Here is a 25,592-nt window from a genome sequence, read left to right on the forward strand (position 1 = left end):
CATGCACAGTGTGATCCATATAATCATCAGACTATTACATTTTTAACTTTTTTGCCATTTTCCATAGGATGTCTCAAACATTTTTTTTAAATAAATATTCAATTTGGGAGCAGCAAACAGTGAAGAAACAAGTTTGTTTTGAGAAACACAGCCAACATTCTCAATAGCCATGCCCCATCCTTGCATACAATTGGATCTGACAGATGTACCCATCCCTTGAGTTAGAGATAAAGGACCACAACTGGCAGCTTCCAGTCTCTTAAATGTCCCAATTTGTAGTCACATAGCAATTGGCATGAAGTTAAATATCTGTGTCTGATGGCATAAGGTTTAGGTTATACACAGATGTGACTAAATTTCACCCACTCCAACTTCTCAGTTTTCTCTTAGGCCACATGTTCAGTGGGCCAAGGCCTATCTGTAGCGTAAGAATGCAGGCTGGGCAGCCGTTGTTCGAGAACTCCATATTTGAAGGGAATATTTACTCCATGCCATATTTACCGCCTGATCTCAGGGACGAGCTCAAAGTCAGAACCCCTTCAAAGTTCTGCCAAACACACATCAGCACAGTGTGTGCTCAAGTGCCCTTGTTCATCTTCAGTTTGGGGTTCTTAACACTGTCAATCACTCATTTACCTGCATAGACTCGTTTGGAGGCCACCCTCACACTTGAGGTTTTTTTTCTGGAAGAAAAACATAAGTTTTCAAGTTGCCCTTTTATTATCCCATATGCCGGATGTTTCCGGTAGACCAATGAAAATAAAATTATATAAATCACATGCAGTCACAGGTGCCTTCAAATGCTCCCTCACGACACTCAACACAAAGAATTCAGCTTTTGTGCTGCTAGCATAACCTCAACCAACCAAACTATCTCTCTTACCTAAAACTACCTCTAAACTCTTCAGGCTGTTCACCAGTATTTGGCTCCCTCCTTCCTGGCACATGGTAGGATTATACTTCTGACCCTGTTGAACCTAGCAAGGGTACGTGATATGCTTTGGTCAACAAATGCGAGCAGAAATGTCACCTTGAGAAGGAAGTTTTAGGAACCAATGCCACTTGACCACATTAATTTCTTCCTCTGCCAAGGTGATCATCAATGTTCTCAATGTGGCTGCTCCACCAGTCTAGCTCCCTGAATGAGCATGACAAAAATATGCAAAATAGATAACAATGCGAGCAAGAAATACACGTGTTACTTTAAATAATTGAGGTTTGGGAGTTGTTTGTTATGGCAACACAGCCTAGGAAAAAACTATCGGGATCCTGAACACTATGGCGAATGTTACTATAATCCAAAACAGAAGAAATTTGTAGCTATATCTGTTACACTGCAGCATATATATGTGTATGTAAAATTATATATATATATATACACACACACTATAATGCTACATATTCTATATGATATATTATTACATTGTATATATTATAGTTAGCCACCAATTAAAGTAGACTTCTCTCCCATCTCCTCCATAAAATAACAAAAAAAACCTTCCCAAATCAATTGGATGATCTAAATTGCTTGAAAATAAGTGCTCACGAATCTCAAAGAAACCAATTCCCCCATAAAAAAAAGTACTTGATCTATTTGTCAAAATCATTTGCAGAGTTCCACATCTTCTCTAAGACCAAGTACATTAATCAAACACAGGGCTTCAAAGGGGCTTCATTCTGAGCAACCCGATAGACAAATAAATTAGCTGCCAATGGCTCCTTTATAATGGAAGAGAGCCAAGCTGACCCAAGGGGAAAGGAGTAAATCACAGAGGGAACCTTCCAAGCAAAAGCAGCATTTGGGGACCCGAAGCAAACCAATAAAGCCTTCCCATATACTCTTGTTTCCAAGAGTGTGAGCCAAGCACATGTGTGTTTATTCGCTAATAAGAAGATGCAAACGTCTCACATCTGGTTGATTTCTTAGGTGCTACAACCATAAAGATGTCTGTGTCTGGAATACCCGCTGGAGCGTTGTGCTCAAATGTGGCAGCTCATAAACCTGATCGCTCACATCATAGCTATGATCCATAAGAACGTTTCCCTCTGAAACAATGCACTTCTGGAAGGTTTTCTTCTCTGTTGCCGGGATGAAATGCTTGAGGTTTCTCCTGTAGGTACGTGAAGAACTGTCCATTTTTAATTTGCAGAGCTTTTCTCTGGTGACTCAGTGAGGGATGATGTCATATGTTATCCCACAACGGCTGGTGTGGTTCTCTCTGCTCACTTAAACCATTCCCTCTGTTTCTGTGGCAGACAGCGCTCTCCAGTTTCCATCTTTCGTCAGCTTCTTCCCAGCCAGCCCCAGGCAAACAGCCTCCCCAGCAGCAGATGAAACAGGAAGTCTGACAGCTTGAGTCTGCAGTGGGACCCCTAGTGTTTTCCCCGCTCCATGCCCTGGCTGCGTTCCCCGCAAGTACAAACACACACACACAGAGCTCCCATTGTTGCAGCCTTCCCCAGCCCACTGAGCCTAATATGGAATGCAGCAGGAAACCCATGATTTCCTGATACTCCGCAAGCTGGAGGAAGCAAGGGGAAAACTCCATTAAAAAGCCCAGCTTTCCTCCATGTTAGATGTAAAGTGGAAAAGGGGGGGGGTAGATTAGCAGAACTGCGGCCGTCTGGAAGAGCACAGCGAAACCCTTGGGCTGTTGAAATTTCTAGACTGCCAGGAAGCCCCTAGAATTCGGAGAAAATGAGGGTTTCTTAACTCAAACTGTAGGGAAAGGGGACACGTGCTTTTAATCGTTCTCCCCAACGTGCGCCACCTTTCTTGGCCAGTATGGTAAGCACGAGGGCAGGTGCCAGCCGCCTGGGACAGGTCTGTGGAATCCAAGGCAACCTAAGGAAGGCAGCGTGATCTGGAGCCTGCCACTCGCTTCCCGCGCTCCATGGGCTCTGGGAGAGGCAGGAGAAGGAACAGCAGCTGCAGGGTCACAGCAGCTGGAGCCGCCAGGATGAACTGCGAGGAGGGAGATGACAGCGGCTGCGGCTGCAGGAGCACGGAGGAGAAGAAGATGTTGAAGTGCGTGGTGGTGGGCGACGGCGCCGTGGGGAAGACCTGCCTGCTCATGAGCTACGCCAACGACGCCTTCCCAGAGGAATATGTGCCCACTGTGTTCGACCACTATGCAGGTAAGAGGAGGGGCGGGAGCCAGTCCCTGCACACGCGGGGAAGATGCGGGCGGCGACACCCCAACCGCAGAGGGGCCTGCTTGATTTCCAGGGGCACTGATGGGCGCGGGCCCGGCGGTGGCCCCACAGCGGGGCGGAACCCATGGCCGAGGGCTTTGCTGCAACTCTTAGGACACTTTGTGCATCCCTTCGTATCCAAAACTTTTCCCCCCCACTTCAATCAAATGAGTAACACTGGGAAACTACCCTGAACTGCTCCTCCAGGCTTTGGGGCGGGAGATCTTACTCAACGTTGGCCTGAAGAGTTAATAACTTTTTATGTGAACGTTCTAAAATGTAGTGCAATCGCAACACAACTTTTTCACCAAAAAAAAAAGAAAGAAAGAAAGAAAGAAAGAAAGAAAGAAAGAAAGAAAGAAAAAAGAAAAACGTAGGCTACTGTAAACTTGAAGAATTTCATGAACTTGCTTTTGAGAAACAAGATTTGTTTTGGAAATTAAGAGAAAAAGTAAGAAAATGGAAAAATTGAGATCAGTTAGCACATTGACAAGTACACCTACAAACTTTAGAACGTTCAAAAAAAAAAAAAACCGATGAAGTTGTGGCTACAGTATTTTAACTGTCATGCCTTAAAATATTTTGTGTCCGATTTGATTGAAAAAAGAAAGTTACCACTAACCACACAACTGGTGAGAGAGGTATTTTTGCCACTTTTCATATATTTACCTCATGCCATTTCATAAATGAAATGGTAAGATTAACAAACATTAGAACACTCATTTTTCTAATGAATTCATTTGGTGATGTACTATTGTACTTTTATGTTCCCAGGGTTATAGATGGGGGAGTATTAAAAGATTTTAAATATCTATTAGGCAATCTGTATCTTGAATTAAAAGAAACATCTGTAATGAATATGTTTTTAAAGTAAAAATGAAGATAAAAATAAAATTTGAATCATTTTAAAGTATATCCAGAAAGGATCAAATCGGACACAAAATATTTGAAGGCATGACAGTTAAAATACTGTAGCCACAACTTAATTGTTTGGTGTTTTTTTTTTTTTTTTTAATGTTCTAAAGTCTGTAGGTGTATTTGTCAATGTGATAACTGATCTCAATTTTTCCATTTTCTTTTTCTCTTAATTTCCAAAACAAACCTTATTGTTTCTCAAAAGCAAGTTCATGAAATTCTTCAAGTTTACAGTAGCCTAATTTTACAACTTTTTTCAACAGAGTGATCAGGTTGGTGAGTTATCAAAGATTTGAGATTTCACAAGAGGAAAATTTCCCTTCCTTCACCTTGGCTTTGGGTCAGGTTCAGCAGGGGGGGGAAGTGACACAGGAAACCTGTGTGAATGTTGGCTTTGCTATGTGGCCATTTGAAATCCTCTTTCTAGAGGAAGTAGCTTCTTTTCCACAGCTAAACAATCACCTAAGTCCCACCCTTCGCCTATATTTACATGGTTTATGACAATACTACATAGCAGATAGAGAATCACAGTGAAAATAGTATCCACTTCCCAGAAGGTTTTTCTATATTTGTGAAAATTAAGAGCAAATTTTCATGCTGATTCCCTTAAGTTTTTCTGAAAATATGACTATGCCAAGAGACGAACACTTTAATGAGAACAGAATAAAGAGAACAGGAAAACTTTTATGCGGAGAAAAAAGAAACTAATAAAATTAAGAGGTCTGGGACTTAAGTAAGTTACTAAGATGTGAACTTCTTAGCAAAGGTTTTTTTATTCGACACCTTCTTTCTGCCAGGAAAGAAAAACTGGCTGGTACCTAATTTCAACAACTTTTAGATCAAAGGAAGGGCCCAAAATATACTAAAGGGAGAGGCTTAAGTGCTTTTGAAAATGACGCATCCTGATCCCCATCTATTGGTTGAACTAATTATCAGTCCAGTATAAGGAAGAAAGAAGACAAAACCAACTGTAGAGATAAAGTCAAGCTATAAAAAAATATTAGAGATCAAGCAAAGGCTGAACTACCACCAGTTTCCACTAGGACCAAGTTATTTTATATTTCAATTGTGTATACACTTACTGTTATGTGAGCATCAAAGCATCTTTTTTTTTTTTTAATTTACATCCAAGTTAGTTAGCATATAGTGCAACAATGATTTCAGGAGTAGATTCCAGTGACTCATCCCCTATGTATAACACCCAGTTGAACATCGAAGCATCTTAAAGATTTTGGCTACTCTATGATTTTACCTCTCAGGAAATCACAGTCACTTTACCCAAAGCCATACTTTGCACGTAGTAGACATTCCCAAACACTGTTACTTTGATTTACACTCTGTACCTTTCTAGGTACACAGTCATCTCACAGGCTTTCAGTTAGGTTATAAAGGAAATGAAGACATGAGCCTCATACATCTAGGGTCACAATGAAGTGAACGTTTCCATTCATAAAGAAATCTTCCCCATCATAAAGACACGCTCCTTTTACCACTACCCTTCCCATATGTGAGCTAATTGAATGTAAATCCTTATGCAGTTACATGAAAACCTTCAGTCAATTGTCAAAGAACTAATGCTGTCTTCCCCATGTGGAAAAGTATCCAGTACCCTGTCCCTGGGTCCTACTGGCCCATTCTGAAAGGACAAGCAGCAACTGAATTACTGAGTCTTTAAAATACTGCAGTTCAAGGGACACCTGGGTGGCTTAGCTGGTTAAGCGTCCAACTCTTGATTTCGGCTCAGGTCATGATCTTAGCGTTGGTAAGTTCGAGTCCCGTGTGCCAGTGCAGAGCCTGATTGGGATTCTTTCTCTCTCTGTCTCTCCCTGCCTCTCTGCCCCTTCCCTGTTCATGTGCGTTCTCTCTCTCTCCCTCTCCCTCTCTCTCTCTGTCTCTCTCGCTCTCTCAAAATAAATAAACTTAAAACACAAAAAAAATAAAGAGAAGAAAAACGCAGTTCAAGTCAAAGAGAGCCTGTCCCTTGAAGATTTTTCCATAACAGTGGCCCATCCCAGGAAAGTGGACATATAACAAGAAGGGTATGAAGCATACCACTCAGGATGGGGGGCGTTGAAGCCAGACAGCCCACTTCCAACACGGGCACTGCCATTGCCGTGCGGCCTTGAACAAGTTATTTAGCCTTTCTGTGCCTTAATTATCACAAATGGACAAAAAAAGGACCATAAAGGCATTAGGAGTGTTGGTGAGGCAAAATAAATAATACATGCGAAGTTCTTAGAACAGTGCCTCACACATGATAAGTGTTAGGTACCTAGCAGCTACTATTATTAAGAATAAGTTCTCGGGGCGCCTGGGTGGCTCAGTCGGTTGAGTGTCCAACTTCAGCTCAGGTCATGATCTCACAGTCTGTGAGTTCGAGCCCCACGTCGGGCTCTGTGCTGACAGCTCAGAGCCTGGAGCCTGCTTCAGATTCTGTGTCTCCCTCTCTCTCTGCCCCTCCCCTGCTCATGCTCTGTCTCTCTCTGTCTCAAAAATAAATAAAGTTATTTTAAAAAAAAAGAAAGAATAAGTTTTCTACACTTGCACACAGTTATGAAAGGAAATTAAAATGTAACTAAGACTTCAACAAAGAAAACCATAATTCTAGTGGTATCCATCAAATGGAGTAGGATGTGTTAAATGCATGTATTGTCTTATAATACAGTTATCACATGTATCGATAATTGACAAATATGCATGGAGTAATAGTAGTGGGATATTAAATTGGGAGGGGAAATCTCAGTTTTGCATGAGTCCTTATGAAAAAAAGTTAACAACCAGTTAGAAAAAAAATTTTTTTTTTACGTTTTCTGAATCTTAGTTATTTTCCCTCCACCCAAATGTACGTCTCCTCCAGGCATCTTTCCTTGACTGCATAAGGAGAGCTCCTTGTTCCATCTTCAACCTATCTCCAGAAAGGTGTTTACTTTGTAGAAGACGAACGACTTCAACCATGCAGAGCAATTTGTCTGTTTCCTTGTGTTCCCCACTCCCACCGTGCTCTGAGCTCCTGAGAGAGAGGGTAGTGTCTTGCCAAATCCCACAGTCAGTTCTCAGTCATCATCTACTAGATGGCTTGGAGGCTTTTTTTATGGCTAATTACTATCTCTCTGCTTGGTTTCTGGGATAACAGGTTCTCCTGGCTTTTATTCCCCTCGCTTGGCAAATCTCTGTCCATCTCCTCTGCCGCCTGCCCCATCTCCTCCCCCCCATTATATGTTGGCACACCTCAGTGTTCGGCCCCTCAGTTCCCTTCCCTATTTTGCTCATGCCTAAGTTGGTTGTATCTAGTCTCATGGCTTTGAATATTATTTATATGCCACCGACTCCCCAGTTTATATCTCTGGCCCTGAGACTCAGATTCATATATCCAGCTGCCCATTTGAATATATAATAACATCTAATTTCTCAAACTGTTAAAACAAAATTCTTTAACTCCTCCCATCTATTCCTCCCCTAGTCTTCCCCGTGCAAATACACGACCACTACCTTCCACCCAGTTGCTTAGAACAAAAACTTTGGTATTACACTTGACTCCTTTCATCCTATGACAATACCCCCCACCCTCTCCATTCAAACCATTTGTTATTACTCTGTTAATACTGTTATTTCTTTGTTACTACTGCCGATCAGCGCAACATTCAAAATACATCTTAAGTGCCATCACTTCTCGCCACCTACATTGCTTCACTCTTGTCCAACTCACCTCATTTCTCATCTAAGCTAGTGTGCTCACCTCTCACTTCCCTGCTTCGAAACTTGCCCTCCTCTTGTCAGTTCCCCACACAGCCGGAAGGGGGGCTATCCATGGCCCAAATCCTCCAATCCCTTCACACTCAGACCCCGTCAGTTATCATGGTCTACAAGGCACTCCATGACTTGACTTGGTCCCTGTTACCGCCACACTCTCCTCTTCAGTATTTCTGCTCTAGCCACACTAGCCATCTTGGTATCCCTCAAACACACCGATATCCCACTTTCCTTGAAGACCTCACACTTGCCCTTCCCCCAGCCTAACACTATTCCCCCAGATCCTCTTCAGCTTCAATTGACCACATTATTGAACACATTCACAAACACACACACACACACACACACACACACACACACACACAGAGTCGCTCTTTAACCACTTATACTGCTACATCTTTATTCATAACGTTTCACACCACCTGGCATCACCCTTACATTTATTTGGTTGCTGTTTTTATCCCATACTGGAATTTAAACTCCGTGAGGGCAAGGACTTTGTCTTGTTCACTGCTCTGTCTCCAGCTTTTAAAGCAGAGCCCAACATACAGTAGATTCTCAATAGATAGTTATTGCATAAATGAATTAGTATGTCTTAGTCATCTTTGTGCCTCCAGTGCTTAGGTAATTTCTGGCCCATTGAAACGTGGCTGAATAAACGAATAAACTGCTTGTCCGATCTTTAGGAATGAACATGTTTGGAAATTAATTACATTTATTCTATTTTTGGACTGTTTTGTTCACATTTTAAGTATCATTTTATCTCTACTGGAATTGTAACATAGCGTTGAGTTTTCTTGACCTAAGTGGCCATTGTCACAGCTGTTGAATAATGTAACTCTGCAATGTGTACATTTCATTTGGAAGCAGATGAGCTGAAAATTGTTCCATATGCATTATAGTTAAAAGCCTACCTAAATTTTGGATGGCTACCTCCAAGACTTATAGTTCTTATATATAGAACATGTTTCAGAGTAACCCCAAGTTCAACTAAGGGCTAGGACTAAAAATTGGGAGCAGTGGGATGAAGGTAGGTAGGACCACTCATACTTTCTACAAGTGAGCCTGAGAAACATCTCTGGGCCTTGCTTCCTACTCCCTTCTAGGATGACTCAAGAATTCCTAACAACATTTAGAGCTTTCACAGCTCACCATGGAACAATCACATTTCTTCTTCCCTCATATCTTTATCTTATCTTGAACTTTGAGTTTTGCAACAGACCACACCCTCCCTCCCCGCCCCCCTCACTGGTAAATTATTATCAAGTGATGTTTCACATAACATATGACATAGGGATAACACCTCCATTTTGCATTTAGTTAGATTGTGTGTTGAGTTAGATTATGTCCATGGGTTGTATGTTTATCTACATGGGTGTGTCAAATAAGCCTGATCGGGTTGAAGCCTGTTCACAGTGTACCTCATTCACCATTTCCATCATCCTCTGGCTTAGAATTGATTTTGTCTGTGGCTCTTTCTTCTGTCGCCCACCCCTCCTAGAGTTTGTCAAAAACTACCTGTGTTTCAAGACTCATTTTTGAAGTCACTATTTCCAAATCCAGGCACCTATGCAGGAAGTTAACATGATTTATGGAAAGAAGGGAAAATCTCATTGCTCTATCAGCTGAGTAAGATGTAAAAGAAAGTTGTTTTCACAGAGAGCTGGAAGTCCAGTCTAATTTTTCCAGAAATTAAATGGTGATCAGTCCAAGATAGACTCAATCACCACCTGGCCTTAATGGCCAGATCAAGAGGGGAAGCTATGTCCAATCCACAGAGGGGCAGGAAGGAATAACATAAAATAATAGAAAGTGAATAAAAGCAAAGCCCCAGGCCTATAAAGGTCTGTGACATAGTTCTGCCCATTTGTGAATATTTACTCAGGAGTTTCTCTGTTGTTTTTTCTGAAGACACCTGAGAGTCTCTAGAGAACGGATGAGATTCATTCTCTGTAAGCCAAAAGGAAGCCTGAAACAACTCTCATGGGACTATGAAATGAATTACCAGGATTTTAACCTTAGACGAAAATATAAAAGAAGTTTGTGTAAGAGGAGACATGAATGGACCAGTGGAATCACTCACTCTGTTCCTTCTAAATGCAGTGATGCTCAAAAACATGAAGTCTTGGGGCACCTGGGTGGCTAAGTCAGCTGAGCAGCCGACTCTTGATTTCGGCTCAGGTTATGATCTCACAGTTCCTGAGACTGAGCCCCAAGCTTGTTTCTGCACTGACAGCACAGAGTCTGCCTGGGATTCTCTCTCTCTCTCTCTCTCTCTCTCTCTCTCTCTCTCTCTCTTTCTCTGCCCCCACTTGTGCTCACTTGTGCTGTCTCCCTCTCTGTCAACATAAATAAATAAACATAGAAAAAAACCCCACAAAATCTTATAGATATCCAACCCCCCAAGGTCTCTTTTTGAGGTGATGTAATGTATAGCCGATGCTTTTTCTGGACCCTTGGAGGCCACACCAAAGGCGCAGTGGCAGGAATTATACAGACAGTTCCTCCCACAGTCTACACTGAGATGCTTATGAAAGCAAGCACATTCAGAGGCTTCAAGGGTGCAAATTACACTCCGAAAGGCAAAGCATGCTGCAGAGATGGTCAATTATGAGCCGCATGCTCTTTGGCATAAAAAAAGATAGAAGAGGGATAAAGAAAATTAAGTTTCTGTGACCCAAGAAAAACCATGCCCTCAGCATTGGACACCACATCTGCCATTCCCAGACCTCCCGCATTCCAGTTTTAGCTGGCAACAAGCCAAGGAGGGAGACCAGTCCAGGCTTCAGCGGACAGGCTCCCTGTGACCAAGACATTTCATTCCACATAGCCTGGCCTCACTCCCTTCACTTCCAGGCTAGGAAACCCTTCATAAACTTTACTACCTACCTGCCCATTGAGGTTGGGCTTCAGGTAAACGGTATTTTATTTCTGGAATAGCTTTTCCAAAATCTGCCATTTCTCCCACTTCGTGTGGGCCAAATAGCGAATTTGGCCCAGGGATGGCCCAGCACATTGGACGTTTATGTTTTGGAGACACTTAGCCTGTTTTACAGAGGCAGCATGAAGGTGGGTGACAAATATAAGGCCTCTCGGGAAAGGGCAGGAAAGAAAAGTCAACAGAAACAGTATCCCTCATCAATCCTGACCACAAGATTGCAAGGGTCTATGATGGAGGCTCTCGGTGTAAGGGTACAGCTTCTGATATTATGCTGAAAATTGACTTCCCCCCATACAGAAATCCATGGCACCCCTTAGGTGAGTCAGCAGAATCCCAACAGTTAACTCTCTGGCCGTCACGCAGTCAGGATAATTCCATCATGAATTCAGTAGAGACCAACTGTGAGTCACAGAGTGGCCTGGCACTGTTCCTGAAAGCTCTGAAGTCTACCAGCTTCTTGGAAGTGTCCAATTTTCATGAAACAAAAGGACCTGATTCCTGTGTATTCGCTCGGTTTCGTCTTGGTTGTGAAAGACAGCTTTTATTTCTGGCACTCTTCATTCCCAGGGTGAGCATGAATCCCATTATGGCCACGTGTGACCCAACAAGAAGTGTGGTAGTGTTATTTATGAAACTGAAATGCCACTAGTATATGTATTAACAACAATAACAGTCGCTCTGCGCTTCCATAGTCTTTGCTATGGTTCAGGCATATTTGGGATGTTTTCACACATCAGCTTATTGCTTCCTCACAATGACCCTGGGAGGTGTATTATTTTCCCAATTTTACTGATGAGGAAATCCAGGCATGGAGACACTAACCAATTTTCCCAAAGTTGAATAACTTGTAATGGAGGAAGTGGAGGTCATGAAGCAGTAAACAAACAACACAGGCAGTGTAGAGTTCGGTAGCTAATAACATCAGTCTAAAAGCCACTGTTAGTTAGGGTATGCTAACCCAAAAATGTAAGGGATTAACACCGTGGCAGGATGTTTCTTGCTAATGTGATGGTCCTGGGCGAGTAATTCAAGTCAGTGAGGCTGCTTTCCTCTGTTTAGTCATTTAGACACCCAGGCTCCATCCATCTTGTGACCCTGCCATCCCTTGGGATCTCATCGCTATCTGCATCCAACCAGCCTAATGAGAAAGAACATGGACAGACTCAGTGGAAAGTTTTCTGGGCCAAGACTGGAAGTGACAGACATCATTTCCAGTCACACTCCATAGGCCTTGTAACTTAGTCACCAGGTCACACTTCAGGCTGAAAGAGGCTGGGCTATGAAGCCTTCCTACATGCCCAAGAGCGGAAAGAATAGATTTCGGTAGGAACCAGCTATCTCCACTTGTATCAGCCTCTCCATCCACGAAATATCCTTTCACACTGTTTCCCACACGTAAAACAAGCTTGCCCTTTTCCAAAGAAGGACTGCCCAGAGACCCACGCTGTCACTGCACCAGGTCAAAGCCCAGTGTTTGCGGATGATACACAACTCTTTTTTTTTTTTTCCACAGCTCTTTGCATTTGATGGAGATGTGGCTCCTTGTGGTCCAATAGGAAATTCAGTATCTGTCCCATTTATACAATCACCCCTTAAACAATGGTGGAACAGGGATGAAATAACCAAAATATTCAAAACCCCTTCAAAAAAGGAAAAAATGGTGGCGGGGGGGGGGGGGGTGGTGCCTGGGTGGCTCAGTCGATTAAGCATCTGACTTCAGCTCAGGTCATGATCTCACGATTTGTGAGTTTGAGTCCCGCATCGGGCTCTGTGCTAACAGCTCAGAACCTAGAGCCTGCTTCAGATTCTGTGTCTCTCTCTCCCCTCTCTCTCTCTCTCTCAAAAATAAACATTTTTAAAAAAGGGAAAAAGAAAAGGAAAAAATGGGAGGCACATAGCAATAACAGAATCCTGATGGCAAACATTGGGAAGACTCCCTGTGCTGGCAGTGGAAGAAGTTTCTTGAATTGACCCTGATGCTATTCTCCGGGAGGAATTCCTTCATCCCTCAGTCTCCGCTTTTCCTGGCTCAGGTCTGGGAGGTTCTTCTTCCTCATCCATCGTCCTCTGTGATACACATCTGAATTAGACCTTTAGGCGCATGTGTTTCTTGGGGACTGTAACACTTTCACAGCCTGCTTCTTGCTTGTACAGTTTTGGGGGACTCAGTGTTGTTTCACAGCTGTAAGCATATCTAGTCCACGTTTGGCATTTCTTTGGACACACAACTCTTTCAAAAATTTACCAGGTTTCTGGTAATATCCGTGTACCAGTAACCATATCCAAGACCAAAGTATGTCTTTCTTAGACGTAATGCTTAAACAGTCTTCATTTGTCTGCTTCTGGTAGCCAATGCCCTTTTTTCTCAAATTAACAATAGCTACTGGGAGGCCATATGAAGCAGCAGGCTTAGATGCAAGGGACCTGATCTTTGACACATAGCTGATTCTCTTGCTTAAACAGAGAAATGGACATTTATGGCTCAAATCCTTTTTTTTTTTTTAATGTTTATTTATTTTTGAGAAAGCGCAAGCGGGGGAGGGGCAGGGGAAGGGGTGTACGTTGGGAAGACCCCCTGTGCCGGCAGTGAAAGAAGTTTGCACCCTCTGTAGAGGATCCAAAGCAGATGTCGCTCTGACAGCAGCGAGCCCCATGTGGGGCTCGAGCTCATGAACCAGAAGATCATTAACTGAGCCAAAGTCAGACACTCAACTGACTGAGCCACCCAGGTGCCCCCTAATCCTTTTGGAATTGTATCTTCTATTTGTGGAATCCAAAAATAATCAATTTTACTCGAGGGGCTCTTTAAGTCCATTAATATTTGTGTTCTATCAAACTCTGCTTAGAAAAAAACAACCAATGCAGCTCTTTTCTTTCTTGTAACACCTTGCTAAACCCAGTAAGTAACAATTAACATACAAGAACGTTCTGGTTTTTCCCAATTTTTTCTTCACATGCTACAAGCTCTGTAGGAACTGTTCACCTTCCAGGCTTCACAGACAATAGTTTTTCAAAAATACAGTTTTGCCACAGGATAACTTAGATCTCTGTCTTTCCAGCCTATCCTGTTTTCTTACCACCTGCCACTTAACAGCTCAGCCAACAGCACCCTATTTGTTTTAGGTTTTTGTAATGATGACACCACACTCAATAGACTAGGATGCTGTAACAAACAGACCCAAACATCAAATGATTCAAACTATGAGAATTCTGTGTCTTGCTCAGATAACAGATTGGGCAAGTGTTCAGGTTGATGAGATGGTTCTGCTCCATGGGGCCATTAAGGATTAACTTTTTTCTGTCTTGTGACTCTGCTGGTACCCAGAATACGGAGGAGTGAAGGCCAGGAGTGGCGGTGTGGGCCAGATCCACAAGTGGAATGCGCCACTTCTGTTCACATCTCATTGGAGAGAAGCCAAACCCTCGTCCACACATTATTACGAGAGAGGTTAGCTTTATGCCCAAAGAAAAAGTGAGCAGATGCTAACGGACACTTAGTAATCTTTGCCATAATCACAAAGTTGACATTTCTCGCGTCAGCTACAATAGGCCGGGCGCCTGGGGGGCTCAATCAGTTAAGCATCTGACTCTTGATTTCATTTCAACCCAGGTCACGATCTCATGGTTTGTGAGTTTGAGCCCTGCGTCAGGCTCTGTGTGGACATCAGGGAGCCTGCTTGGAATTCTCTCTCCCTCCCTCTCTCTCTCTGCCCCTCCCCTGCTTGTGCATGCCCTCTCTCTCTCTCTCTCTCAAAATTAAAAAAAAAATACTTTAAGTAAAAAAATACATGGGGCGCTTGGGTGGCTCAGTCGGTTGAGCGTCCGACTCTCGGTTTCGGCTCAGGTCATGATCTCACCGGTTTGTGGGTTCGAGCCCCACCTCAGGCTCTGTGCTGACAGTGCAGAGCCGGCTTGGGACTCTCTCTCTCTCCCTCTCTCTCTGCCCCTCCCCCCCAAACAGTAAATAAAGTTCAAAAAAAATTTTTTTTAAATACAGTAGACCCACATGAACAATATGAATTGCCCTAAGCACCATATTTAATTAGGTGTTTATTCAGCTACAGATGACATACCTGTATTTCCCAAACGTACCAGCTCATCGGAAAAACCTGCTTGTTGAAAATGCAGATTCTTTAGTCCATGCCATAGTTTTAGTCTGCTGTATGAGACCCACTGAGAGAAAGAGCTGTCGATATAAATTTCAACAAGCATCCTAAGTGTTTCTTATTAGATGGACTCTATTAAACTGCCATTTTACAGTTCAAAATCTTTTGGATTTCCTAAGTTCATGTAGTTCAATCTAATGTAATTTAGCAAGTTCAGAAAACCTTTCTTTATACTGTAAAGATGCCGATAAATCCAGTTTAAGAGGCATAACTCCATGATAATACATCAATCATTAAAAAGCAACTTAAAAATAGATATCCACATATATAATTTCTTGACTTGGGAGTTTCTAACAGGGAAAATTGTGTAAAACAGAAGAGGCCCTTAGAGCCTCTCAGAAACAAGTAGCAAATTCCTAAATGAGGACTAGAGTGTTCTCGTCAAAGATATGCCCTCAGAATTCAGTCTGGGGCTCGGAGAGACCGTGGAAGAAAGAGAACGTACAAGGCTGAGAATCAGAAGGGCTGATGGGAGAGGGCTGGGGTGAGGAGGGGAGCCTCCGAGCTCAGAACGGAGATGAGTAGAAATTGTAAAACAGCAGAAAGGGGGCTGACTAAGCAAACTGAGGCGCCCCAGCACCAGCTGCTGGGAGAAAAGCCTGGGCTGTGACTGACGTGGCCCCACAACTGTGAACCTCTGTTCGTAGAGCCTGCTGTCTGTAAAACAACCATCAGCCTGGAAGACGTTCAGTAGCCTCATGGAGGGAAAATTAGAGAACACCTCCTCTCGTGGGAAGAAGCAAAGGGGTCTTGAAAAACAGGAAGGAGCCTGGGACCCTTGGGGTGGTTTTTGGTGCAGCTCTGCATGTCTTGGACACTATTTATTGTTCTTCCATATCCACCCAGCCCTACGATTATGAAATGAACATAAACATCTGTTTCCCCTTGGCCAATCCTTCTGTTCTTCATGCTTTGACCTACATTTGGGAAAAAGGAGAAAAAACAAAAATGGAAAACCTCCTAAACTGCAATCACTGAGAGTCCAGAAAGGCTACTTCTTGGGCTAGAATCTGGTTCCCGAAAGAGATAGCATGTCAATTATGGGGGAGGCAGAAATTTCAGAATTGGGGCTCAGGCACCCTTCCTGGGTCAACCAGTTGACAAACAGTGCTGCTAGTGGGGACCAAGTCTTCCTTTGGAGTTTCTCCAGCTGTTCTAATACACATTCGTAAGCCAAGCCTCAGAATGCACTTCTCCTCGCCAACAGGGGAGAAACGATGTTCTGTGAGGCCTGAGCAGAATGCAACATAGGGAGCAAAATTGCCTCCAAATCCTTTTGCAATCATGTCTACAGTTGATTAATAAAAACAGTAATTCACTAATGCTATTCAGCTAAGTATGTAATATGTGCCAGGCAAGCCCTGGGTTATTTTGCTATCTTCTTTGGGCCTCACGTCATCTCTAGGTAGTGAAAGTCTCCTTTCACCGGGCAGAAAGGATTCCAACCTATCAGCTCGAAGGTTATCTCTTCAGTGAGGCCAAACCACTCTGATTCAATTGGGCTTCCTTTCGAGACCTACTTATTTCCTCTGTAGTTACTATCTCATTTATTTAATTGTCCATTTCTTGTCTCCCTCTAGAATGTACACTTCACAATGGCAAGCTTCCTTCTGTCTTGCTTACTCTATGTCTCAATGCTGGGGAATGAGCCTAGGACACAATAGACACTCAGAAATGTCTACTGAATGATTGCTTGAATGAATGAATGAATGAATGACACCTGAAAGTCTCACAGTGTTAACCACTGCACTTACACTAAGGTTAGCATTCTGTGTGAATAGTCAGGATAATTTTCTGTGTTGAAATTTGATCTTCTCACATCTTAAAAGGATGTATCCTAAGCATCATAAACATACATTCAGAAATATTGTATTGGCTTCGTTTAGAACTTATAAAGCAATTTTATTTTTCTTGGGGAAAAAAAATCCAAAAGATTTTGTTCTGGTCAAATTTCAATCTTGTGAGTTCTGAGTGATTTAACTAGGCAAAAAGTTGTTTTCCTATTTATATAAAGCATTTCTGTTTTATCTCTGTTTTTCAGGATGTTATGTACTAGAGGCAAAAAGAAAAACTTAATTCCTTAAAGTATGTGCTGTTTAACGTTCTTTTCAGATAGGAGATTAGTTATGAGGAAAAACAGTGAGTCGATCATCTCCTAAATGTATAACGGGTGTAAAACTCCTAGGAATTATGATTGATACTTATAAAATGTAATCGTTCAGTAGCTAGAAAGTATACTAATTTTCAGCTGATATGCTTGCAAGAAATGCAATGAACATGTTCGTATATATTAATAATGAGGCTTTTTAATGATCTCACAGTTCATGAGATCCAGCCCCACATTGGGCTCTGCACTGACAACACGGAGCCTGCTTGGGATTCTCTCTCTCCCTCTCTCTCTGCCCCTTCCCTGCTCATGTGTGCACTCTGTCTTTCCCAAAATAAGTAAATAGACCTTTAAAAAAATAATGAGGCATTTTACTTGTCAAAGTGAGAGTTATTAGAAGAAAACTGGCTATGGCCTCTCTCTCTCTCTCTCTCTCTCTCTCTCTCTCTCCTTCTCTCTCTCTCCCCCCACCCCAAGACTCCTTTCTGCTCATGTTGGATACACATGTACTGTGAGCCCTACATGCTTCTTTCCTCAACCAAAATGAATTTTGCATGACACTTGCCATAGTTCAAGCTGGTAAATACGAACCTTAAGAATGTTCAACAGTAAATATGTTTTTAACCGAACTTTTCAAAAGAGAGGATTAATGTTAAATCTTAAGTGTCAATATTAGGCACAAACTTTACTGTAGGGGTTTAATGCTATTCATTCCGTTCATTTACCCTCTTAATAATTCTCCCTATCAAGTCCTTCCTTTTAGATAAACGGAATCCATCAGGCAGCAGATCGAAGCTACTTTCACTCAAGCTCAGCAAAGATGGAAAAATCCTTAGTAGTATCATCCTCAGAATGATGGCTTTTAATGTATTTGAAAGTGGAGGAAATTTTCATATAATACACCCAGCTCTTTCCAGCTCCTTTCAGAGAGACCTGACCTTGTATTTCCCCATTTTTCATGGGTAGCTTCTCACAAATTCAGTTTACATCAATCGCGAATAACTTGCATTTCAAATCCATAGCTGACACACAGTAGCTTTTGTAATGGTTTGGTAGGAATGGAGATCTCACCAAAATAGTTAGGTACAGTCCTAACAGGATATAAAAGTCTAAACTAAATCTTTTCAAGGTCTTCTATCTTGTTTCCTTTTTCACCTGTTATTTAAATGAAGTTAGGTCAATCGGACTAATGTAAAGGACTGAAGTCACCAATATGAGAGTACTACATTTCTCTCCCAGCATTTTAATAAACCTCTATTAAGTTATTCCCAGGTTTATCTGTATTATAATATTGTGTTAAGAGTTTCAAAATACCAGATTTTTTCAAATCCCCAAATTAATCTCGGCTCCATAGGTTTAAATAAACATGTTTTGGTATTACAGGAGACCTTTGGTTCCCTGTGTTTACCAGAGATCGCTGTGTTTTACAGTACTGAATACCCTCTCCTTGTAATAGATCCACTAGTCTTACTAGGATTTAGTATGCAATAGACTACAAATCATCCTGAATGACTTTTATGCTTCATTTAGTTCCTACCAGTTAACACATTAAAAGCTTCTTTAGCCAGACATCCTATTTGGCAACCTCAGCAATTACCATAGATTGAATTTCAGTTTCACAAAAGACATCCTATTCCAGGGTAGTCTAGCACTCAGTGGATTTTTCTGGATCCTGGGAGAATCTTAGGCTCTAAGCTATAGGAGTCCTGGAATACTTACAAGAGATCATGAGTTATTTCGGACCCTACTGCATCATCAACTAACCTTAACTATAGTAATCTACACAGGAAAAGAAATCACTTCACATCACGCCTAGTTCTGTATGTGGGTCCTCAAATGATTTCCAAGCTTTCAAGGGTTAGATGTCCAAGTGTTGGAGCTTACTGTGGTGAAGGAGTGAAGGAAGTCAGAAACAAACAGAAACATGACTTTCAAAGCATCTACACAACATTTGAGAACCCATTTTGTTTGCTTTCAGTGTCACAAGGATCTAGTAAACTCTCCGTGGTTTTCCTTTCTGATGACATCACTGCCTCAGCTTTTCCATCTTTTACCACCTCGTGAACAGTTTCAATGCCTGTTCCCTGTGACAGGAGGAAAAGAGTTTCTATTCTACTGACAGTGACACTTAGCTCCAATTTTCAGCCAATGTCTGCTTACTCCCACAAACCCTACAATTAACTCAGAGCCCAGAGAAAAAGCACCAAATAAAGCATACTGAGGGTGAGAAGGATCAGCCCGCAGAGTGATCTATTTGTCCGTTAAAAGTTGTTACTATTTTTCTATTTCTTTGTAAGTGGACACCCTACAACCTTTAAGCAAAGTATCTGAAAATGGTGACTTCAGAGGGTTTAATGCACATTTTTTTTTTGTTTTCAAGGTTCTTAAAATCAATAATCTGCTGTTGAAAGATATATGACATTCTCAAGAAAGAGCCTCAGGAAAATTGTTTTCATTCTTATTTAGTCTTCCCATGTTCTTCTACTTTTTAAAAAATTTCTTAATGTTTATTTTTAAGAGATAGAGGAAGGGGGGGGGGGGGCAGAGAAAGAGGAAGACACAGAATCTGAAGCAGGCTCCAGGCTCTAAGCTGTCAGCACAGAGCCCAATGCAGGGCTTGAACCCACAAACCATGAGATCGTGACCTGAGCCTAAGTCAGACGCTTAACTGACTGAGCCACCCAGGAGCCCCTCCTACTTCTTCTTTAAAGGATTTCAAACTTTTCTTTGGTACGTGCATGAAGGTTTCCTCCCCCTCTACGGAACCTCCATACAGTGACTTCTACATGAAAGGGAATGTACATCTTCTAAGAGAAAGGCAGTGGTATATGAACTTGACAAGCTGCCAAATTTCATGCTAATACTATTTAAATTTAGTCCTTTATTAGGGAAAAAAAATACTTTAGAAATACTTTAATGGTATATATGAGAATCATAGAAATTCAGTTATGGTAATTATAGCGTGATGTAAAAGAACTCAGAAAAGACTGCATATTTCTGCCTCGGTGAATGAATCAGCGATTCAGAAGGAATAATGCAAGTCTGCCCCTGAGCAATGTCTGTCCAATCTTTGGAAAGAGAAAACTGAGCAAAATTTTTCTCCATAATTCTCCCAGGACAGGGTTCTTTCAGCCCCAAACTCTTGGTACTTTTTCCACTAAGATCCACTGGGATCCTCCCTTCAGGACAGATGGTGATCCTCCCCTGTTACTCCCCAAATTCCTGCTTTTCTCTCATTTGAACATCAAGTCTCAGAAACATAATATTTCTTGTATTCTAGGGATGAAGACAAGCACAGGAATGCCTGGTCCCTGGAGTCTCTGACTGGGTAACTCCATCCTACTCCCCAGGGAAGGTGCTGTTTGAAAGTAGGGGCTGGAGTTCTGTTCCGTTAAATCAGAGTAGGCTCTTTTCATGAGAACCACATGTTCTCAGAAAACATCCAAGTGTGGCCTGAATTACAGAAGGCTGCCAAACTCCTTCCTCCTTCATGCACACTGTCCCTCAAGGACCAAAGATGTAGGCATTCAAAAGGCAGAAGTGGAATTTTTTTACCAAAGAATCTAGCCTTACGCCTATCTCTAAGTATCTATATTGTTGTGCTTGGTCTCTTGAAGCAGTAAAATCCCCCAAGCTTTCCTCCTCCATCTCTGCTGTCTCTCGGTGCTGTGAATACCCTCCTTAAAATAGCTGCTTTTCTCCCCTCTGCCAAGTTGCTTCTCCTAATAAGCTAGGCTCTTTCCTCCATCACATTTGGGCTTATAGTAGGTACTGGCTTATAAATGCTAATTATATTTCTAACACCAAAGAAAGAAGGTAGCACCTTTTCCAGGGTGAGGAACACAGTGGATGCCCTACTGATGAGAAGTGCTTCACATGTCTCCACAGACGCCCAAGATGATTGTCTTAAAACGTAAATGAAGGAGTTAGACTAGACAGGTTTAAAAATGACATTGCTGTACAATTTCCAAAGTGGTTTTGGCATCTCCCCCTTCAAAGGATCTGAGATGATTTGGGTATGAATGGACCCACTTCATAATGGGAGCAGCCTGGTATTGTGTTGGGTCTGAAGGTCAAGAGAACAAAGGCGGAGGAATGCATGTTCTTCAAAACGGGTTTATTTCTTGCTCTCCTCACCTCTGTGTATCTGAAGAACAAAAAAAGGAGCTAGGGAGGAGAGAAGGAAGGACATGGAGTAGCCCCTCCTGCTCTAAGCTCACCTATCATTGTTGACGACCAGTGCCAAGAATGAGTAAGAACAAAATTTGGGGCTCGGGGGCAGATAAATGGACCTTAAATTTGCTCCTCCTGGAATTCAGAGCTGAAAGCCATTTGTGAAGATGTTGGAGGCACCTCCAAGTGTTAGCCATACTGCTAGATACAGTGGAAAAATAGGAAATTGTGATCGATCATGCAGACTATTGCTAGAGTAGGACCTATTAGTCTAAGAAAGAGATCTTATGGTTCTGCCTATCTCTAGATCCCCACCACATCTCTCTGCAGTGAACTCCCAGCATCGACAGATGCCCTTCCTTGGAGTTACGGATGTCTTTTCTCTCATTTCCATCCAAGTTCTGCATTTACACATGACATTTTTATCAAATGCCCTACTCTACCATCACCCTAGGTGATCCACAGAGGTGCACAGAATGGGGGAGCACATTCAGTGAGTTGATTATTGCCCAAAAGCTTCATTCTATCACCCACGAATCAGTGTTTTCCTCCCAGGGAGGTTACTGTCTGCAATTCCATGAGAAACTTGTGAATTAGTCATAGAGGCTAACTTTCATACCAATTTTATCAACTGAAGGCTGGCAGCAATGTTTTCAATATGAGCATTCCAACCTTGAACTTCATGGACATCTCTGGAAGACTGAAATAAGTGCAATCCAACTCATTGTTGATAATCTGTGTGTCTCTGTGTGTGTGAAAGAGAGAGAGAGAAAGACAGACAGAGACAGAGACAGAAACAGATGTAGAAGACAAAGGGAGAGAAACCCCAACTCTCTTGGTAGAAAAAAGACGGAAGGATATATATTAACATATTCCTTATGTATTGCCATTACATAGGTAACTCTGTTTTTCCAGATTATGGTTCATCCTGACAAGATAGCTTCAATATATTTGTTTTTAAGAAAAGATGGTATTGGGGACAGCTAGCTGGCTCAGTTGGTCAAGCATCAGACTTCAGGCCAGGTCATGATCTCATGCTTCGTGAGCTCAAGCCCTGCATCAGGCTCTGTGCTGACAGCTTGGAGCCTAGAGCCTGCTTCAGATTCTGTGTCTCCCTCTCTCTCTGCCCCTCCCCCACTCGCATACGTGCACACATGCACACATCCTTTCTACCAAAAAGAAACATTTTTAAAAAGAAAGAAAAGATGGTATTATACTTAAAACTCCTTAAAAATGTCTATAGTCCCATTTCATAGTCCAATTTCATTCCACCAGGAAAGCCGCTAAAAATAGCTTGTTGAGCAAATTTATTACCGCCATAACTCTCTCTAACACATAATTTTGCATTGAAACCAGGTGTCTAGGAAGTAACCTGTCTTCTTAATAACACAGCATTGTAGTGGTCCCGAGGCAACTAATCTATATTAGCCAAACATCCCCAAGAAATCACAAATTTTATAATGCACATGAACATATTTTGTGTGTTGGAAAACACTATCAAATGTTACTGTTTCCTACTAGTAATAAATCACTTTATTTATTAAATGCACCACAAGTGTAGAATGACATAAAATGTCACTAGCCACAAAGTACAGCAATAGCATAAAAGCAAATACGTCTTCTATCCCCAGCACTGCATCTCTAAGAACGCAGTTAATCCTGATTTGTTCCTTCACACGTTCATAAGCAATATGGATGTGTGAGTGCCAGAAATAGGGCTCAGAACCGGAGATATCTGCTTCATGTACTGTAACTTGTACATACAGCCTGCCTGTTCCTTTTATGGGTGGAAATGCCTCAAGACTGTTGGCATTATCTCAGCAGCAGGTGTGAGGAGGGGCTGAGAGAGGGTCTCCACGGCCCAGATCACCCAGCTGTAGTACCAGAAGAATCGTTTCTTATCAAGAATGTAAATCCATTTTTACGATCTTAAAAAGACTCACAATAAGAACATTTGGATATTAAAACACTCTATTCTAAAGACATAATTGTAATTGTGCTGTTTACTCTTGATAATATACCTCAAACAACCTATTGCCTAGTGAAGGATCCAGGCCTACTTTATACCAAATGCACAGAGTACTTAATAAGTACAATTAGTCCCTACGAGGGTAGATCCAGAATTTGGCTGTTTGGAAGATTGTGTTAGTTTCTTTCTTGATTTCCTAGAATTCTCTGACTTCTAAGCTAAGGCTCACCGTTTTCCTGTACCCCCATCCTGGAGCCTCTTGCCAGCTCCCAGGATTGTTCCTCATACCCTCAACGCATCACAATTTGGGAAGTGATGGAGGTCGATCTTCAAGGAAAGGCATTTTCCCCAACTGCATCCAACTATCACTTAAACAATTGTTATCACTTTTACACCTAATTAAGATACAGTTGGAAGTTGATGGTGGAGAGAAATTTTCCGTGGAAGCAATATAAGTTGCCTCTAGCTTTCCACAAGAGGGTTGTATTTGTTACCAAAGAAAGGAAGACAAACAATTAACTTGTAATAATCTCATCCCTGTTTTCACAAATAATGACATCTTTAACTTCTCAATTTTAACTCTAAAATGCCTATTGAGAGCTTGGAAAAATCAATTTAATGTTTGTATATTCTGTAAAAGTTTTATATTTACATATTGGGGCTTCTGACATGACCATGATGCCAGTTTTCTCCTCTTCCTGAAAACCATCCAAAAGGAAAAAAAATGGTAAAAAAATATATATATAAACTATATTTCTAGTAAAACTAGGACATAAATTCCAAAATATTTTTAAAAGGGTGCCCCAAACAGCAGAATTCACTGAAGAAAAAAGGAAGGAGGGAGAAAGAAGTTGAGGAGATAGAGCCCAGTGGTGACAGGTCTCAAAAACCACAAACAAAAATACACTTTTTAAGGTGAGAGACACATGTAGAAGAGAAAAAATGATATACCATGTATGTAAAGGAGTGCATGCAGAAAAGAAGAAACTGAGGGTTTTACAAGCCTCCATAGACCTAGTTCAGATTGTGGAAGCTAAGTCATGAAGAATCATACGGATAAAGCCATGTGCAAGAGATATTTATTCCAAGTATTTAAGGACACTTCAATATTAGAAAATCTATTCATAAAATTCATCATATTAATAGGTCTAAGGAGAACAGTATAGTCATCTCCACAAAGATTGACAAAGCATTATAAAAATTAATATTAAAATTTGATTTAATAACAACAGCAAAATAGGGAATTGATGGTGTAATAGCCTCCAAAGATAACCATTGCCAATTCCTCCCCTCTTTCTATAAATATGTCACTCCACCATCATGAGGTAGAGTTTATTCCCCAGCCCACAGATCTCAGCTGGACCTGTGACTGCCTTGCCCAAACGCATGAAGAGAAATTGATTTTCTAACACATTGGAGCCTAGGATTTCCTTCCTCATAGAACCCAATTGTCAATGTGGTGAAGCCCAAGCTATATGGAAAAAAGAAGAACTAAGGCACTCTGGTCAATAGCTCTAGCTGAGCCTCCTTACAATGTAGCACCAACTGATACACATGTGCATGAGCCACCTTGGTAGCTCCAACCTAGTCAAGCCTCCAGGCAAGCTGAGGTATGATAAAGCAGAAAAACTGACCAACCAAGCCCAGTTAAGTCATAGAAGCATGAGATAATAAAGTGATTATTATTTTAAGTCTCTAAATTTTGGTGTGTCTTCTTATGCAGCAATAGGCAACTTAAACACACAGGGATTTTGTTTATATATCTATCTTAGTCTAAAAGCCATCATCATGCTTAATAGGGAAAGGTGAAAAATATTTCCACTGAAGTCAGGATTAAGGCAAACATTCCCATATTACCATTATTATTTAACATCTTATGGGAGGTATAGGATGATGCACTTGGATGAGAGAAAAATATTAGAGGTATTTTCCAAAAAAAAAGGTTTATTCTCTCACATCCATCCATTCTGGTCTCTTTGCTATTCCTTGAATGCACATTTCCCCTTTAGAGATATTGTTCTTGCTGTTCCCCCTGTCTGGTCCTTGTGCCCCAATAACCGTGTGACTGGCTTGCTCACTTCCCTCAGGAATCCACTCAAATGTTACTTTATCAGCAAGGTCTTTCTCAATCACACTGTATAATAATGAACTACTCTCCACTCACCTTGCATTTATAACCACCTAGAATACTGCACGCACATATGTGTGCACTCACACATCACATTCTTATATCATTTGTCTAGTAAGATGAGGGGCCATACTTCTAGCATTTAGAAGAATGCTTGGCACTCAATAAATATCTTCTGAATGAATGAATGAACATTTACAACAGTATGGGGTTTTTTTGTTTGTTTTTTGATGTTTTATTTATTTTTG

General features: G+C 41.6%; 1 protein-coding gene across 1 annotated transcript in view; it reads left to right on the forward strand.

The window, feature by feature from the left end:
- Positions 1-2,445: 2,445 nt before the first annotated feature.
- RHOJ (ras homolog family member J) overlaps positions 2,446-25,592 on the forward strand; it is an 86,222-nt gene continuing 63,075 nt past the window's right edge. Inside the window, exon 1 of the mRNA XM_060620016.3 lies at positions 2,446-3,138. Coding sequence (XP_060475999.1) covers positions 2,895-3,138 — 244 coding nt within the window. The 5' untranslated portion in view covers positions 2,446-2,894. The remainder of the gene's footprint in view (positions 3,139-25,592) is intronic.

This window comes from Panthera onca, chromosome B3 (genome assembly GCF_046562875.1).
Source record: "Panthera onca isolate mPanOnc1 chromosome B3, mPanOnc1 haplotype 2, whole genome shotgun sequence".
In the NCBI taxonomy this organism is placed as follows: Eukaryota; Metazoa; Chordata; class Mammalia; order Carnivora; family Felidae; genus Panthera; species Panthera onca.